Here is a 20,205-nt window from a genome sequence, read left to right as displayed (position 1 = left end):
CCCAATCCTTTCTATTTGACCTCTACTGCTAGTGTAGCCTTCTCTTCTGACCTTATTGTGTCACTGACTGTATTTAAAACATCAGAATGGTGACCGGAGAGGTTGACGAACATGAGATGCCATATTACTATAAATAAATCGAACTGTACAATTCTAAACACTTCCGGTTTAATGCCCAATGCTAAAGTGCATATTGTGGGTAAAGAAGAAAAGGCATACTGTGTCCCTGATCTCCATTTTCAGCCAACAGGGAGACCTGATGGTTTTATAAAGAGGACTTCTGTATTCTGTTGGCCCCTTGTTACTTAAAAAAAAACACTAAAAAAAAAAAAGCATATAAGCAAATTATTAAATAAAAAAGCCTAACTACATTTAGGGAAACCCATCCACACACTCACAAACAGTAAACATGACTTACACATACCTGCAGTTAAGAAGCACAGACAAAAAGCCCCTTATTAATTTTACAAAAGTGCCTAATTTTAAAATTATACTTTGATTTGTTATTGTTTATATTTTGTTGAATCAGTGTGCAGTACTCATTTTTTTAGTGTAATTTATTAAAATAATTGTTTTGCTATACATACTGTGCAGTACTGTAAGTCCTACTCTGTAAGAAAAGATATGGTTTGGGGGAATTTGTTTTACAAACTGTTAAAGCTGTAATGTATGTTTAAAGAATAATAAAATTGGCTTGGCCATTTAAACTACAAAATGGAAGGCAGAGCCCAGTAGTACAAATGTTAAAAGGTTAGCAGTTAAATGTACTGTTTCCCTGCAACCTTCACAAAAAAGTCAGCCACAAGGTATCCTTGTTTTGCTGATGACTAGGTCTCTCAGACTTGGGGGCCTCCAGTATGCTCTTCCTGTATGGTCTTCCTGCATCTACCAGCCACCACTAGATGGGTTTAAAGGAAAGACCAGAGACGGACTGCTTATTTATCTGAATTCAAAGACCGTCACTTTTCTTCCCTTCTACGCCCTCTGGTGGTGGCCAGAAGCAACTACTGTAGATGTAAAATGATGAAAACACACCACTTTCATTCTAAGGGGACCCATGCTTGATAATGCTGATAATTCACAAAACATCAGTGCCCTTTGAAATGTACTTTTTTGAAGCAGGCTGTGAGGACAAGTAAGAATAAGGAATAAGTGTTGAAAGTGCACTTATTCTACTTAAGCAATCTAACCCACTACAGTTGAAAGTGAATTGTTAGTAATCTTAACATATAGGGTTGTTTTCATTTTGACAAGTGTGATGCATATACAATGTAGTTTATCATAGAAATGTAGTTTAAGTCATTTTTAACTGCAGTGGGTTAACACTTATTATTCTGAGCTGCAAATACTAAAACTGCACTGTACTAATTCAAGTTAAGTATTACAAAACATTAGAACATGCCAGGTCAAAAAAGTCACTCATTTGTACAACACAATGCAAAACAGCAAGCTGTAATATGCTCCTCTAAAAGCTGATTTACAAGTCTGATTGCATTATTGTTCCTGTATATGCAAATGTTTATGCAAACGTTTTTAACCTTATGTACCTCTTTTAGGTCACATGTTGCATCATGTGAACATTGGGCTAAAGGTGAAACAGTGCGTCCATCAAATTCCAGCCATTACAATGGAAGCCACTATGCAACCAATTACTCGCACAGTTCTTAGAGTTCGGTTGAGCATCAACCCTGACTTCAAATGGAATGATCAGGTGCATCCAATATTTCATGATATCTGTTAAACAATCGTAAGGACTGTACTGGTATATCATTACTATGTCTTTAACATTTTAGAATTAGATAGAATTCACCCTCTGCTGAAGAAGGCAGGGGTTTCTGAAATGTGGAAGTTCTAGAATACGGTTTGCTTGCAGAAAATGTAGGACGTGTAGTTGTATTAAAGCGAACCTTTCAGAACATGGCAGGGGGAGTATTCTCGTGGGATTTTGAGCAAGAGATATCTTCTATATGAACACCGATTTTTTTTTGTGTGTAAATTTGTGGTGCTATATGCATAATTTTATGACACCATACGTTTTACCGTTTGAGTCAAGAAAAACATTTCAAGGCAGTGTTTTAGATAAGAGAATCTTGTTTCCTGTAGCTATAATAGTATTTCAAAGTAAAAAGTATCCTATCTATCTCAATGCTTAACTGCTACACAGAAAAAAAGCCACTTGCAGACAGCAACTTCTATCCTCTGCAGCAGATGCTGTTTTAAAAATAGACCTGTGGGACACAACTCCCTTCTTCTCTGTTGGCAAAGAAAATTGAAAATAAATCTGTTGCTAGATTATGCATAGTTAAAAACATGTCTTCTCTCCCCTCTGTACCTATAGCCATTGTAGAGAAATTCAACTTCAAATTTACAACATAGGCACTGAGCAGAGACACGGCTTATTTTTCTTTTAAGTTCTTTAGAAACTAAATTTTGGCAGCCTGCTAGCCTTTTAATGCAATTCAAAAACAATTACAACCGCCAGATGGAGGGTGGGTAAAGTAGGTCTTTAGTATACATTTGTCCCTGATGTGTTGGAAACAGAAAAAAATTTGCAGGTTCCGATAGAAAGGTGTTTGAACACACAGTGCAGAGAAGTGTGTTGCGTATGGAACTGCGTAGCCGCAGACCAGTCAGGGTGCCCAAGCTGACCCGTGTCCACCACCAAAAGTGCCTGCAATGGGATTCTGCATTGTTACTGATCTCTGTTCTCTGTGTCACACCACTGACCTGGCGGAGTTAAGGGCGGGGCACGGTAGGGGTCAGGTGGGGCAACTGGTGGCGAGTAACTCTTAAGGCCTGGCTAGTAGCTCAGGACTTGAAATTTTGAGCCCTGGTCTAGTCTGATGATTCACACTTTCTTTTGCATCATGTGAATGGCCGAGTGCCTGTGTCATTTACCTGAGGAAAAGATAGCACCAGGATGCATCATGACCACCCATGCCAAATATTGAGTAGGACCCGGTTTTGCTGCCAAAACAGCCCTGAGCCGTCGAGGCATGGACTCAACTTGACCTCTGTAGGTATGCTGTGGTATCTGACACCAAGCTATCAGCAGCAAATCCTTTAAGTTGTGAGGTGGGGCCTCCATGGATCGGACTTGTTTTTTCATCACATTGCACAGATGTTCAATTGGATTGAGATCTGGAGAATTTGGAGGTCAAGTCAACACCTCAAACTCGTTATTGTATTAATCAAACCCTTCTTGAACAATTTTGCAGTGTGGCAGGGTGCATTATCCTGCTGAAAGGGGCTACTGCCATCAGGGAATACCGTTTTCATGACGGGGTGTACTTGGTCAGCAACACAGTTTAGGTAGGTGTCAAACCTTCCACATGAAGGGCAGGACCCAAGGTTTCCCAGCAGAACATTGCCCAAAGCATCACATTGCCTCTGCCGACTGGCCTTCTTCCCGTAGTGCATCCTGGTGCCATCTCTTCCCCAGGTTAGTGGCGCACATGTACCCGGCCATCCACATGATGTAAAAACAAATGTGATTTATCAGACCAGACCACCTTCTTCTATTGCTCTGTGGTCCAGTTCTGATGCTCACGTTCCCATTGTAGGCGCTTTTGGCAGTGGACAGGGGTCAGCATGGGCACCCTGACTGGTGAGTGGCTGCGCAGCTCCATACAGAACAAGCTGCTATTTATTGTGTGTTCAGACTTTCTACAGTAGCTCTTCTATTTGATCAGACTACACGGGCTATTCTTCGCTCCCCACGTGCATCAATGAGCCTTGGTCGCCCATGACACTGTCGCTGGTTCACTGATTTTCCTTCCTTGGACCACTTTTAATAGGTCCTAACCACTACAGACCAGGAACATCCCACAAGAGCTGCAGTTTTAGAGATGCTCTGACCCAGTCGTCTATGCCCTTGTTGCCTTGGCGCCCTGTGCGGCCGCACTGCTCGCACACCCCTAAGGCCGGCCCTGGGTATAACAATTTGGCCCTTGTCAAAGTTGCTCAAATCCTTACTCTTACCTACTTTTTCTGTGTCCAACACATCAACTTCAGGAACAAAATCATCACTTACTGCCTAATATATCCCACCCACTTCCAGTTGCCATTGTAACAAGGCCATTACAAATTATGCATCACAGTAAATCAGGGCCATCTGTTTTAAAGATAATAGCCAAGAACTATGAGTATTACCTATTTGAAAAGGTGGATAGAGCTGGGTCAAATTTAAAAAGAAAAACATGTTTCCTGTAACATAGCGCCTTTAGGATCATAATCTGTAATAGGATTTAATCTTTTCTGTACCGATAATGAAAAAATTGGGGAAAAAATGGGCAAAAATAAAAGGATAGGATATTTTACAGACATACTGTTATATAAGGCAAGCCTAAAACAACCGTAAAGCTGTAATAATTAGATTCCTGTAGAGAATGTAATGTGTGAAAAAACAGTTATTTTGTTTGTGAATTAAATAGGTATACTGGGAGTGGAAGCAAGTGGATGTTGACCAGATCTTATTTTTTTTTATTTTCCTTGTAATGGAAAATAACATTCAGTGATATGTATATAAAACAGTCTTTTAGAATGTAAGCAGATGTTTAATTCATTATTGCAAGCTAATAAAAAAACTAACAAATGGGAGGGAGGAAATAAAGAAAGATAATGTCTTCCCGTGCAAAGAGTTGGTTACAGTTTTGTCATGTTCAGCACTAGTACAAAGCTCATTAATGCCTGCTGTTGGATTTAACCCGAAGGTCAGAACACTGGCTTGCCAATCTTTTGTATCACATAGACTGAACATGATGAGAGGCACTCGGTCACCCAATAGGTGATGACCCAAACAGTTCACAAGGTCAACACCCCGTAGCTCTTTATTCCCAGTGCTGCCTTTATGTGTTACGTGTTCATTATCCTGTCTGGTTTTTACATCTATAGGATAATCCAGCCAGATTCTGTCTACATTGAAAGTTAATTTCAAAAAGTTACAGTGATAAGCTTATGGTTAAGTCAGGAAGCAAGTGCTGAATTTATTTGAATCTATTTTCCATATTACATTTCGAGATTTATGCTTGCATAGTACATTAGTTAACTTGGTGTCACTGTTGAGTGAGAAATACTATAAATGTTGATTTAAGTTTTATGAAGTAATCTTCATTTATCTCATAATGCAGTGCCTCACTCAGACGACATAATAAATGAGTGAAATGAATTGTTGTTGGATAGCATCTAGCTTGCAATTAATCTAATATTTTTCCTGACCGGACCTGCTTGTACATTTATTTATCCCATCTAGTTTTAGGGAAACAAGATAATCATGGTGTTTCCAAGTAGCATTAGATATTTAATTTTATCTGGATGTCAGAGAGTTTTCTTTGCTTGATTGCTACGTATGAAGTGTCAAAGTACAGTTCTTTAGCATTAGGAAAATGTAAATACAGAGCACATATTGGCAACTGCATATTACAACTCGCAGCGTAGCTCAATTATATACATCATAATTGTGGAATAATAAACTTCATACAGTGTCTGTATAGCTAAACCTTTTTTTTAGCTTTGTATAGAGTAGTGAATGGTTGAAATCCCTCAAAAGTTTATGTTCTGCTGTCTGTGTTCTGTTAGGGAAATGTCCTTTTACTTCTTGTCCAGGAGACGCAACTGGAAGCTATATGAAATTTCTGCAAAGTTAGGGGAAATCTCCTATAGGCAATCCTCACCAGAACAGGTTTTCCAATTAGACGATGTACCCTCAACTCCTGTCAGTAATAAAAAAAACCTATCAAGGACTTAGCCCTTCCATAGTCTATCCAAAATGAAAACATCTGCATGCACTTTTTGCTTAGATTTTTTTCATCTGTGACATACACTGTTACTTGCAGATGTTACAAACTAATATTGAAATAATAGATGGAAATCAGTATCAAATAAGATGGGCCTATAAAGCTAAACTGTGGCATCGCTATTTATGCATACATTTATTGCAGAAGTGCTAGAAAAATGCATGTATGCATACTTAAAAGTGTCTTCTTGTTAGCTGCATGTTTGTGTTCCCGATGGTGTACAGGTACAGCAACAAAATCTTGGTATCTGTATGACCTCTGCCTTGATCTATTCTAGCTGCCTCTGTGTATGTTTGGACAGTTGGCCCTCCAAAAAAGAGTAATGTAAATCCTCCCAGTCTCACCCTGAATTTTCTCTGTTACTTCGTCTACTTTGAATCCCTCCCACTAGCTGAAAGAAGGCTGAGAAGGACTAGATAAGTTGATATGTGACAAATAAAAGGTAGAATACAAAGGACATTATTTATTTAAAAGATGGGAAGTGTCAACAATGCCATGGGTGCTGCTTACAACATAAAGTTCTGCTTTTAAGAGTATATGCAAGGCATGTACTGTTATAAGTCTATAAGTTATAGCTTATGAAAACATGTACGTAACTCTATGAAAATGTTGCCAATCTAGGTGTTGTCTCCTTCACTCTTTAGTTTGGTGCTTTGGAATCCCTCTTATATATAAACATATGTAGGGCTTTAGGTAAGTGCAACACCTCAATCTGAAAGGGATTGTCCAATGTCTGCTGTAGTGTAGTTTTTGGTGAGGGACTTTAGCTGAGTACATGGTAATGTGGAGTTCCAAGGTTGCATAGGAAGCTTTTTAATACCAGATAGGATTGAGGAATTAAAGCTTTGGGCTCTGAGCTTGTGGTCAAGACCCCACTTCCCATGTAATTGAAAGTAGCCATATTGTGTTTTAGACTTAATTTTACCTCAAATCTAAGGAAAGAGATAAACAACTAAACTAAAATGCAGATGTAAATGTATTATGTACTAACACAGGTTTATAAAAACAGGTGCATGGAACAGTTGGAGAACCTTGGTGGATTTGGGTTGAAGATCCCACTAATGACCACATTTACCATTCAGAATATTTTTTGCTGCAAAAGAAACAGGTATGGTTTATTTTTTAACTGAAAGACTTAAACATCTAATGCTTCATTCATATCTATTTATGGATTACTGCTCTACAGCAGCCGATGGCTGCCAATACAGTGCTACATTGTTCTGCGTGTCTGAGGTATCAGATGCCATTCTATGCATGTGAAAAATGTAAAGTGATGTTAGACATCACCCCTTCATAAAGAGTCTGCTTTATCTTGGCCATTTTCACAAGGCACTGCCTTTTTCTCACCACTTCCCACAGGAATTTGGCCTTTTCTTGAGTTATCTCACCCCGACCACAAGATTGTGCCTTTTTTCCACCTGATCATTTTGGTAGGTGCTGAAATTCATCCTCCCACAACACACGGTGCATCTAGCAAAGGTTACGGAACTGGCAATTCTGCTTACAAAAAATAAGAATGCTAGCTCTTCCATGTGCCTGAGTCAGAGATGCATTCAAAAAAGAAAATGGGCCCCAGGCAAGGTAGCAGCTTTGGTCTCCCCATCCCTTTGATTGACATTGATAAGGATTGCAATAGGCACAGAAAAGCAGCTTTATTTGCACTGTACTAGCATGGCCTGCCCCATCAGACAACAACTGTCTACAACCACATCCTCCCTTGTGAAGTCACAGGCAGGGGTACAGCGTTGACCATTGTGCTATCCCCTGGTTTACAGCAGGAGCATGAAGGTTGATTTCTTTTCATATTTGCTATATGAAGTATGATACATTTTTCATGAAGATTAGTATTGTGTATTTTGGTGGAGCTGGGTGTGGCTGGTCTTGAATACATTGTAGAATTTTAAGAATACTTTGAAAATATTGTTTGAGGCACCTACAGTATGACAGAGTGCAATTCAACTTTTGCAGGTTGCTATGAAAGAAGAGCAGCTCCTGGTGTTTACAATACCCATCTTTGAACCACTACCCTCCCAGTACTATATCCGGGCAGTGTCTGATCGATGGCTAGGAGCTGAAGCAGTTTGCATAATAAATTTTCAACATCTCATTTTGCCAGAAAGGCATCCTCCACACACAGGTAAGACTGTATATTCCTTCCATCTTCATCTGATCTACTGTATGTAAATACATACAGTATATGAAATCATATAGAAATATAATGTAATTTCTATGTAGGTCTGTCTGATATTTAAAATAAACCAATTATTAATTCAGTTAATGCAAGTTCTAGATGTCACTAGAGGGCTTCTACTCCAGTACACACTCTTAATCTGTGGTAGAATCAGAATTGTCAGGATTAATACCATATTATTTGGGGTACCACTTTTACAGCCCATAAAAACTGTTACCTAGCTCAAGGTCTACAGCCTAAAATAGCAAGAATGTTGGCTGCTGCTGAATTTTAGTGTAAAAAAAAAAGGCAAGTCTATTACAGGTTAGGCTACATGCACATGTATGTGCTTACTAAAGTATGCATGTAAACATTCATTTGCACATGTATGCACTTAAAATATATGTGCTCAGATGCAGATTCTTTTTTATTTTGTCTTAACTTCTTGCTGTCTGCCCATTGTAAAAAAAATGGATGGATGGTAAGCTCCCATTGGCTTACATTTTCTGCTCGGGCAGAAAAAAACTGTCAGATGCAAACAGCCGTTACCGGCTGTTACACATACAAACGATCGGCTTGTTAGCCCCCTATTTGATAGCAATAACATTAAGTTTAACAAAAAATAAAAAAGTTAAAAAAAAGAATGAAGTCACATATTAAAAAAAAAATTTTTTAAAACCCCAAAAAATGTTTGTCTACCACCCCCACGTATACGCACATATAAACATAAATATGCGTCAGGTGCGCCAACGCGTGAAAACAACAATTGCGCTACACATGTTACATATCACCACGAATGTTGAGTGTGAGCAATAATTTTAGGACCAAACAACACTAAACTGATGAGTGGTAAAAGCTTTTAAAGTGTCGCCTATGGCCAATTTTGGGTATTGTCGTTTTTGGAGCTTTAGCGTTGCGCGCAATTTTAAAGCTTGACATGTTTGGTGTCTATTTAGCCGTCGTGACCCCGTCTTTTATATTTTACCAAAAAATTGGGTAATAATGTTTCCTAATTTAATATAGGGGAAACGTTTTTTTGTTCCAAAATGTCATCAGGAAAGAAGAGGAAGATCGGATTAAGAGACATAATTTAAGGTAAGTGCTAACATTAACATTGGGGGAAGGGAAACATTTATTTGACTTTAATGTCACTTTAATATGGTAAAAAAATTAAAACCCCAGTGGTGATTAAATACCACCAAAAGAAGTCTATCTGTCCCCAAAAAATGGTATAAAATACATTTCAATATAGCATTGCATGACTGAATAAATGTCAGTCAAAGTACCGCAGCGCTGAGTACTGAAATTTGGCCTGGCGAGGAAGAGGGTTTAACACCCCGGTCAGCAAGTGGTTGAAAAAAATCTGACAACAGCGCATGTTTACGCACCTGTGTGCATAACACCATTGAAAGCAATATACCAGATTTGCACTCCGTAAACATAAAATGCTTTACCTTTTTTTACGGTCGTAATAATCATTATAGATGACCATAGTCTGAGGTTGTTCAACTATATTTTATTTAGCACAGAGCATTATTTCTTAATCAAAAATTATGCCCCCCCATTAAAAAAAACAATACATTTTGAGTGCATCAGCCCTTAAAGTTTTTTCTTAGCCCCTCAACAAATTATTGTTGAGTCTGCCAGGGAAGTTCACCTAATGCAGCTTCCTGTAATGGTATGGCAACAATGCTGCACTGCTCCCAAATTCAGATCAGCGTTGCCGCTTCTGTGTGGGCTCTGCCTGCTTACACTAAAGTGGGATGAAAAAATGTTGCAGGGGCCATCAGCATTGTCACTGTTGATTCACAAGCTTGTAACTTTTCACTATTCGCTCACACCTAGTTCTGCCCACTGCGTTCTGAAATGACAGTACTGCCCTGTTCCTGAATCCTTCCATGCCACACATGCCTGTCTGATGTCCCCAGGAAGTATGCATTTTGGGCATCACTTTTTTTTAGGTTTCACATTGATGAATTGCTTTCTATCAGTTGAGGCCGAGCATTTAAAAAGGATTATTGTTGTGTCACATAAACGTTACAGTTTTATTCACGGTAATGCATGCCTTACAAATATGCTTCTTTCATGTACCTTTTGTTGCAGATATTACTGGCCATATCACCAATAATATTTCGTTTTCTGGTTTTGAGCAGTGTAATACTATTCTGAGATGTAAGCATCCATACAATAATATTAATTTTGTTAACTTTTTTTTTGTGGCAGAATTGTTGGACCTGCAGCCATTGCCTGTGACAGCTTTGGGACATAGGGAATATGAAGTTTTGTACAAGTTTACACACTTCAATCCCGTTCAAACTCAGATCTTCCATACTCTATACCACACAGACTCAAATGTTCTACTTGGAGCTCCAACTGGTTCAGGGAAGACTGTAGCTGCAGAACTGGCCATCTTCAGAATCTTCAACAAGTATCCAACATCTAAGGTCTTAAACTGTGGTTTACTCTTGTGTTTGCAAATCCTGCTTGTTGCATGTTTAAATATGTAAACTGTTTTGCCACCGACACATTTATGTTACACCTGTGGAGACAAATGCTATAGTCTAATGATGCTCAAATCCAGGCTAGTACTATCTTGGATACAGTTTTTTTACAGTACAAAGCATGACCTCCGCTATGAGAGTTCAGCAGTTTACATACAGTGGGAGGAAAATTGATTTATATAATTTATAATTATTCTCTGTCCAGATACACTTACAGTTTTCCAGGTACTAGACTCTGGCATGTTTTCTTCATAGTGAGGAAAACAATTTTAAAAACGCCGATGAATATTCTTAGCAGCTGCCATTGCTACTTTTTCCTCTAGCTTTAAATCGGATCCTCTGGCTTCAGTTCTTGGAGTTACTAACCCAAAACAAGTATGCAGATAAGGACTTCTTACTTTTCTGATTTGCATGTTTTTTTAGGGTTAATGACTCGGAAAGGATTGAAGCCAGTCAATGAGCATAACAGCCAGGCAGCTAACATTTTGAGAAAGATCTCAGGCAATGGCAGTCTCCATATTTCTTGCGTTACAGGTTTACCTAATTAGTTCTCTTAGTCACGGAAGCCTCAGTAACACTTTATCATATAACAGATTACTTGATATTGGTTCCTCTATAAAGATGTTCTTCTGTCAAATGCTAGAATTCAACCTTCAGAAGCACATTTAGTTGAGGAATCGTTCCAGTGCACCAATTCACCCCAGTCCTTTTAATTAGAAATATGGTAATCTGCTCATGGACCCCAGCCCATGAAAGTTATTCTTAATTATACCTATTGCAGGATCATTGCTGTCTTTCACATACAGAAAACCGATATTGTGTAAATGTTAGTATTGAGACATTTCTCACAGGTACCAATCAGATTCAAGATTACATTACATATATTAACAACTTCACGACCGGAGCAGTTTCTTAATTTTAGCACACATTCAGCATCTGAATTTTTGGCTACAAAAATGCTTCAAACACCTAAACAGTTATATATTTTCTGACAACTGAAATATGCTGATGAAAGGTATGACAGTGACTTTTTGTGTGTTTCTCTCTCTGTCTCTCTGCTGCACAGTATTATTGCTCTACCCACGTAGTGGCAATAAAATTGCATTAAACATAGAAATGAAATATTTGTGCAATCAAATAAGAAACTTTAAACAACCACATATTGTGACGAGTCCCTCTCTCCAACATAAACTGTCTGTTAATACTTCTGTGTTACTTGTTTGTATATAGGCAGTCTACATAGCTCCTCTGAAGGCTCTGGTCCGTGAAAGAATGGAGGACTGGAAAGTGAGAATAGAAGAAAAGCTTGGTAAAAAGTAGGTGCCTTGTCACATTCAATCTGATATTATCAGAAGCATTTGTTTTACACTTATATGCTAAATTAAATGAGGTTTTATATATAACTATATATACTATACTATACTTTATGTATAAAACTGGGCCCCAAATATGTCACAGGTACAGTTTATCATCCATCAATGTTTTCTATCATTTCAATATTTCTGTTAATTGATTGTGTTTATGTCATTATTTACTCATATTTTAAATAAATTGTGTGCTTGCTTACTTAAACTGTTTTTTAGGAACAACTGTGAATAGAACTGAAGGCACAATGGTGGACATGTATCAAACAAATTAGTGACACAATAAGTTGCAAATCAGGCTTCCTCTCAATCAGCGAAGTCTCTGCGACAGGTTTACAGACCTGTGCTTTTTTTTATTCCTGGGCAAACAAGTACAACAGATTTATTACTGAAGATGCAACAGATTTTCCCACTAAACAGATACATAATGTCGAAGTATTTATGGTCAGGTTTCATTTTGGCACAGTACTAATGGCTACTATGGGCCCCATTCATATCTATGTGTTTTGTGCCTTCTTTCTCTAAGCACAACGCTCAACAAGAGGAATCCCATTGTTTTTTTTTACTCCTGTTAAGACCTGAGTGTTGTGTCATTTGTCAAGGGAGGCTCTAAAAAGTACATGAGCTTCTTTTGGGGCTTAATTATGCATGTTGGCCTCATGGACTTTAAATGGAACCTGAAAAATGCATGTTTATGTGCATTTCTCAAGTGCTTCCATTTATAGGGCCTAAAATGCACAATTATTTTCCTGTACTACAAGACACACACAAAACACACACAAAAAAGCTTGAGAAACACCTCACAAATCACCTGTCTATGCTTAAATATCAATGCTTTAGCGTTATAGCATCTGAGTGTGGAATTTTTGACTGAAGCTGTAATCTTGTAAATCTGTAGCACAGGCTGTCTCAATGCTCCTGTTTTCTCTTGCTTTGCCTTTTGACCGAATTAATCCCCCAAAAAACTCAGTTAAACTCTACAAAATCATAAATTATATTCAGAAACCATTAGATGAGCTCTTAATTCTCCACAAAAGTCTATTTACCCATACAGAAAAATAAGTCATAAAATGATATTCTTTGAAATTAATAACATTATAAATAATTTTAATTGCAAACAGATCAGTTTGGGTTAGATAGCTGAAATCCCCCAGAATGTTGCACTCACTATTCCAAATGTAGAAGAATATCCTTTGTATGTTTTTTTGGGCATTAGGCACACTTGTACATCTAAAATAACTGTGTCTGCTGAACTTTCAGTGAATGCTGAAACTCAAATCATTATGATTATTGTGGTTTGCATTTTTGTTTCCATGCATGAGCAGTGGCTCAGTTCTTTGTGCAAACTTTTTTAATAGCCTGTTCAAGGTCAGGAGTTGTATAATTTAGTAAATCAGTGTGGATAAGCAATCAACATAGCAGTTAATGGACTGAAACGTTCATTGTTTTTCCTGTGCTGCTTCTTTTTGTATTTTTCTTCCACTCGTTAGCAATGGGCTGCTGAGCACTAAGCATGACAATATGATGAGATCTTATTCATGAGGTGTTATTTATCTTTAGGAGTAGCAGAACAGTAGTATGTATTAAACACACAAATAGGACTAATCAAGGCAGACAAGATTTTGACAACTCGGATGACAATTTATTTTAGAATATGCATTTCAAAGTGTGCATTTGTTTTTAAGCACAAATTATTGGCACATATTTAAAAGATAAATGCATTTTGTATAACCATGGCTCATATGTTCCCACCTCACCTGTGTCATTTAAAGTAAATAGCAAAACACAGCATTCACATCAGATGTGCCTTCACAGCATAATCTGGAGCAGTTGACCATTGCAACCAATCAGCGTCTCTCTTCAGTTTGCTCAGGTAAGAGAGAGAAGCTGACTGGCTGCAGTGCAGATCTGCTCCAGTTTTGATAAATCCCCCCCATAGTGTTTAGCCAGCTTAACTCTCTTGTTAAAATGTTCCTGTATAACCCATTATGAAATCCACTGTGCCTAGGAAACAAATGTTCAGACATTCATTTTTTAGCCATATTGTCTTTTTGCAGTGGTCTAAAATTATTCACAACATCTAAAAACGTTGCTTCTCAACAGAGTTGTCGAGCTGACTGGTGATGTGACTCCTGATATGAGAGCTATTGCTGAAGCTGACCTCATTGTCACTACCCCAGAAAAGTGGGATGGGGTCAGCAGGAGCTGGCAGAACAGAAGTTATGTACAGAAAGTGGCCATTCTAATCATTGATGAAATCCATTTGCTTGGTAAGTAATGTCAAATCTAACTAACAACACATTTTGGATGTTGCATAAGAAAAGCATTCCGTCAATGTACGTTGTGTGACGTTATGTTTGTTTATTTTTAGGGGATGAGAGAGGACCTGTACTTGAAGTTATTGTATCCCGAACAAATTTTATTTCCTCACACACAGAGAAGACAGTGCGTGTTGTTGGTTTGTCAACAGCTCTGGCAAATGCTAGAGATCTTGCTGATTGGTTGGGCATTGGACAGGTAGGTTAGCTGTGTTTTTCAGTTACTCAAGCTGCCAAACATAAAATTAGCATGCAACTATAATAACTTATCCAACCCTTTTTCTGTTTTTTTCATTAAAGGTGCTATTCACTAAGACTTACCATATACTATGCAATCTAATTGTACAGTTTCCTTTAGATCTGCCAACAACTATGTAGTTGTAGTATGAGGGTCTGCCTGATTTGATACTAAATAGTACATTTATTGTTTTGTCTTTTTTATTACATAGTTTTGGTAAAGCTAAAAAAGAGTGTACAGACACTGTGCAATCAGTTTGTTTAGTGGATTGCCAGCTTTAGTGTAAGTTCCCACTACTGTATCAGATGGAGTTGAAGTGTATTACCATTCCATTGGTAGTTGAGTCTAACACCTTATCCAGGAACCCCTTTTTGTCCCTCTTTGCTACTGTAAGTGCAGACTTTTATGATGCCTCTGGATGCACTCGACTCTATTCAAATAATTGTCCATTTGTGTTTTATAGAAACAACTACAGTGAAAATTTTGGTGGGGCTACCCCCGCACTGTAAGAGTTAACTCCTCGTATTTGCCTAGTGTCAAAAATAACAACGATATACTCGAACCTCCGAACCGGCCAGCTGTGACAGCGCTCCCTTCAGCCTGTCTCCTCCAATGCAGCGATGGTATGTCCCTCAGCATCCCCACGTCTTAGACACTTTATTGGACATGTTGACTCAAGGATCCTTTGACCACTGCAGAGGAGGGGGAAAGAGGTTCCAGGGACTGGTCTAAGAGCTGGCCGGCTTGCAGGATCAGGTGAGTATAACTTTTTTTTCTTTTTTCCCTAGACAAAAACGAGCAGTTAACTCTTGCAGTGTGGAGGTAGTGTTATGGTCACAAACAGTTTTGTAGAATCTGTTAATACAACTCATTTTACTGGGTATGCTTAGATTTTTCTCTGTAACAAAGTGCTGCAGATTCAATCTTTGTATCTTAAGTTGGTTTTAATCAAAATGTTTTTTAATAAAGTCTGTTGCGTTAACATTGTAGATGGGACTGTTCAATTTCCGCCCGTCTGTGCGGCCTGTTCCATTGGAGGTCCATATTCAGGGATTCCCTGGACAACACTACTGCCCTCGAATGGCTAGCATGAATAAGCCTTCATTTCAAGGTAAGTGTCAGAATTGTTTAAAACTCAACTTTGGTTCAAAATATGAACCCCATCTCTCCCCCTCACCCACCTTTAACTTATCACTGTCATGGAAAAAAAATCCCCATTTTTCTTACGTAAAATCGCATTCACGTGATGCTCCTGGAGAGTCTAGTCTCCTCTTCTGTTTACATGAGCCAGGGTCCTTGTTTGGGTGTTCACTTCACTGCCTGTGTGACCTGAACACTTCCTATTGGCTCTCCAGCAGTGCATTTCTCTCAGGATCCAGGAGAGGAGAGACATCAGTGCGAAGGAACTCTCAGGGACCAACCAGTGGAGGCACATCTGCAGAACTGGATCAGCTGTGCCTACATCAGGTAACAGCCCTGTTGAGGGACCCATGTGGGACGCTTAGGTGAGTATACCTTGCGTCACAAAGTAGGGGGGAAAAATATGCGGAGGGGGTCATATTTAGTAGTTTTTTTTTACTTGTACTTATTGCATATTGTCAGGGAGACTATTGGATGATTGGGTGCATTGGATGTTGTATGAGAGACTGTGGTACAGTTCTAGATCCATTGACAGCTGTATATAGTATTTCTCTTATAGTGGACAGTTGTGTACTTTTTGCTATTTTGTACTGTGAATTAATTGTAAAATTGCATACTTTTTAGTGGAGTGCAGAAACCGCCAGGCTTTTAGAGCTGGCTGTGTAAACTTTTACTGGCCACAAAGGTAGCAGTTTTGGTAGCCTCCCCTCAGCTTTTGTTGATTTCCATCACAATTTTGGTTGTTTGCAAGTGGGAAACAATTGGATCCATGGGTGACAGATTGTTGTGGACCACACATAGGGGTTCCATGGAATTGTTTTATTCGAAAGCTTTCAAAATACTACATGTATGACCAGAATGAGAACAAGGATAACAGTATCCTAGGGGCCCTGGTGCCCAGTTGTGTTAGAGTTAAGGTAGACCTTTAACCCCTTTCACTAAAAATCACATCATCATGCAGCCCTGCATGCTGATTTAAAATCATCTTTACATTCATTAGTTAAACAAACATGTTTTTCATTTAATTACAAATAGAGTTCATCCACTTCCTGGTCCACTTTGGCACAAATTATGTAATTGTGCCCAAGCGTTGCACATTGGGAAGAGAACATCTGCAGAGCATTGCTGGAAAATGTCATCCCTAATCTCATGGGATCTCAGTAAAGGCATTTTCCTCCCCTGAGATGATGTGCATGGTCACATGTCCTAATCACATTTGCCAAAGTTTCAGAAAGTAAAGGGAGATCTAGTAGGCTGCCCTTAGTTAAAATGGCCACTGTCAAATGACTGGGGAAGAAAAGAGAAATAGGGTATGCAAAGACTACAAGGCCTGCAATTATCTAGAAATATGTGTTTGTAGATTGTCATTACTAGACATTTCCGAAGGTGCCCTTTTTGTTATTTATAAGATATGGGTAAAGTTCCTCTTTAGCAGGAATAGTGCAAACCATTCCTTGTAACACTTTCATTGCCCTGGCTTTCATAACATGGCGATTTGTTATCATTGGCATCACTCTGACTTTCTATTAAGGAACTTTTAGTAACATTGGAATCATTCTTGCTTTTGCATTTTGGTACTATGGCAATGTTCTGGCTCAGCATCCTAGTAAGCTTTCTCAGCTAGAGAGAAACCTGCTTCATTCTCCTGTTCTAGAATCATAATTTTCAGCACTACTCGCTGCAGCAGACAAAGAGATATAAGTAAAGAGGCTTACATAAGTTGTCACCAGTACCAAAACAAAACCAAAGAGGAGCCCACCACCATGTGCGGTATCAACAGGTTTAATATTAAAAAGAAAACTACTCACAATTGGTAGCAATTGGATACACTTTTGTAAAATTATCCCCAAAGTGATGGTGGAACAGACATATCCAGGTGAACAATAGTAAAAACACCCAGTCGGTGTAACATTAAATGCAGACGAGGTGGTGGCGGATGATGCCCCCTTCATCATCCTCCAATCAACAACTAGCTTGGCTAAGCAACCAGCTGATGTAAACTATCTTGACAGAGAATGTCTACTTCACCAGTGAAGACAAATTTAATAAATACAAACCTGGTCCCTGGGGCCGCCTCACGGCCTCTTGCTGCTGTTTACTGAGCCCTTGTCCTGATATCACTCTGCTGGCATGAAGGAGGAGGAAGCATATTGTGGATTTTGAAGTTGTCACCAGTGCATGGCTCCTCGACAACAAAGGTCTGCCCGAAGTGGGGCTACACTTTCAGACACTCTTGACCCACGACTTACTCTCCTCTCATGAAAAGGAAGTGTATTAATTAACCCATAGGAGGTTAGAAATGAAAGTTTATATTTGGCATACTGGTGTTTACCAGGATAACAGGGGTATGTTATATGCTGTGTGAAAAAGTCAAGGGTAGTTTGAGTCGTCGTATATTCTGTGCCTACCCCATCCTAAGTAATACATCTATTCCTGTTCTTATATATGAAAGCTGATTACAGGCAAACAACTAAATACCCGGTTAAATGCTTAGTTTGCCTTTTAGACCATGGTTCATGTTACACCCATATTCAGGGTGTAACATAAAACTTGGTCACATCGCAACCCCTCCAACTTACCTAAATCGAGGGGTTTATTCTCTCTGCAGACTGCTGCTATTTCTTTTATATCTGGCAGGGCTGTGCACATATTCCTTTGACAAGAAATTGTAAGTTCTATCTGTTACCATGGCAAAGGGACTTGTAGTTCTCAATGGCATACAAGTGCATCCCGGTTGCTCAATGTCTGTTCTGAGGGACAGGAGGTAGAGTCTGTAGGAGACAGAGTATTGCATTCACGATCCACTGATTGCGGTTTCAATGCTTTACTGGCTCTAAAGCAAAAAACAAAAATGCATATTTGTCTTTTATGAATGTGTGTACATTTACTATTATTTTTTTTAAAAGGTGGGCTTTAGTTTTAAATTATCCATGTGTGAACTGTTTTCAGCCAAATAATTTGCAATTCTCTTTATCCACTTTTGTAAAATGTACACCTCAGTCAGCAAGCATGGCCAGGAAGATGACACCACTGCTTCTGTTAGAGTTAGGGAACACAGTGGTGTCACCTTCCTGCCTCCAGTATGCTGAACACTGAATGAGCAAAAACACACTGATTACTCATCATCTTTGCTTATAGTGCAACCCCTCCCTCTCCCAGTCTGTCAAAATGCTACTCCATTCATAATAAATCCTTTGCTAAAGTTGGCTGGGAACTAGGACTTCTGGGAGTGTTGATTTCCTTGTTTCCCAGAGCTGCCGATCCTGTAATAAGGTGGAAGCTGGCGGAAGAAACCAGTGAGCTCTGCAGGATGCCAAGAAGATGAACACACGTGGAAGTGTTGGTTTGCCAGTGTACTTTAGCAGAAGATTTTCAAGTGAATGGAGCCGCATTCTGACGGCTCAGGCTGCAGGAAAGTTAAATATTTACATTCTTCGTTTACAAGTAGTCCTATTTGCAGTTTTTTTTGTTAAAGACTGCACCACTCTAAAACAATTTTAAATACATGGAATTTGTAGAGCTTTCTCTTTAAAATTTCTAGTGACATTTATTAAGTACATAGAGAAACAATGTTCCTAATAGCTGGTCTTACACATGATTTTAAAAGATTTATTTATAATTGTTATGTCTGTATGCATTATGAGCATAATCAGCCCAGCTGTATAATAACATTTTGCATCCAGTGCACATTAATAAAAATGTGTCTAGAATGTTGTATGTGAAATGCTTTCCCCACAGATGAATGGCCTCTTGTTTAGGTATTTGGGTGGTATTTATGATATCTCATTCTTCGAAATAAAATTTACATCATGACCTGTAGTGTCTTGTGAAATGAATGTTTAGCTTTTCTAATTAGCCTCCTGAAAGAACGGCTTTATTGATGGGAGTTTTAAACTGGTCTTGACAATTCCAATTATTTATAGGCTCCAGAAATGCTATGTAAAAACCACTAATGAACAATAAATCAGATTCTTGCTGTTTAATCGCACCTGTTCTAGGGGGAGCGAGAACACATTAGATCTTCAGTTTCCAGATTCTGCAAGGCTGTATGTGTATATAATGATGATGTATTTCCACAGGCTCATTTGTACAATATACCAGCAATCTCCAATAATTCAGTGGTAATCTTTGTATTAGACAACTTCTGATTAGTTATCCAGAGGAGCCATATCAGATGGGGTAGTTTGTTGCATTATTGACTTTCCCTTGGGCACGGTGTGAGTATTCATGGAGCAAAGGGTAGCAATTTGTCCCCATGTTCACCATAATGTCCAGAGACTAAAATCTGCATTAGATGTAAAATTGTCAGTCAGCTTTATATATTTTTGTAAGCAACATAGCACTTTTCCAAAAACTGCTATTTACGACAGAGGCAAACAGATTGCCTTTACTTTGTTACTTTAAATTACTATTAAAGGAAAAATGTTTTAGGATAAAAAAAATGTTTGCACATTTTGCTTTGAATTGTTACATCCCTTACAGTGTTATTATTTTTAAATATTCAAATTGTATTAAGCAAACACAAAAAACATACTAATCCATATATACAATACAGACATTACATGTCCCCATGTACGTAGCATCAGTCATCAATACATTACTAAACTTCTTCTATCCTCTCTTCCCATCCTTTAGTCCCCCCCCCCCCTCCTTTTTTACAGCACCTCAAACAATACACT

At 38.6% G+C, this 20,205-nt stretch overlaps 1 protein-coding gene across 1 annotated transcript in view; it reads left to right on the top strand.

Moving 5' to 3' along the window:
- Positions 1-20,205, top strand: part of ASCC3 (activating signal cointegrator 1 complex subunit 3) — a 560,609-nt gene that overhangs the window by 422,995 nt on the left and 117,409 nt on the right. Inside the window, exons 22-29 of the mRNA XM_018564087.1 lie at positions 1,557-1,711; positions 6,805-6,903; positions 7,764-7,932; positions 10,189-10,409; positions 11,697-11,782; positions 13,934-14,100; positions 14,202-14,347; positions 15,377-15,497. Coding sequence (XP_018419589.1) covers positions 1,557-1,711; positions 6,805-6,903; positions 7,764-7,932; positions 10,189-10,409; positions 11,697-11,782; positions 13,934-14,100; positions 14,202-14,347; positions 15,377-15,497 — 1,164 coding nt within the window. The remainder of the gene's footprint in view (positions 1-1,556; positions 1,712-6,804; positions 6,904-7,763; positions 7,933-10,188; positions 10,410-11,696; positions 11,783-13,933; positions 14,101-14,201; positions 14,348-15,376; positions 15,498-20,205) is intronic.

This window comes from Nanorana parkeri, unplaced genomic scaffold, assembly GCF_000935625.1.
Source record: "Nanorana parkeri isolate BGI_ZX_2015 unplaced genomic scaffold, ASM93562v1 scaffold723, whole genome shotgun sequence".
Lineage (NCBI taxonomy): Eukaryota > Metazoa > Chordata > Amphibia > Anura > Dicroglossidae > Nanorana > Nanorana parkeri.
The sequence above is the reverse complement of the archived record's forward strand: the minus strand, read 5'-3'. Positions and strand labels throughout refer to the sequence as shown.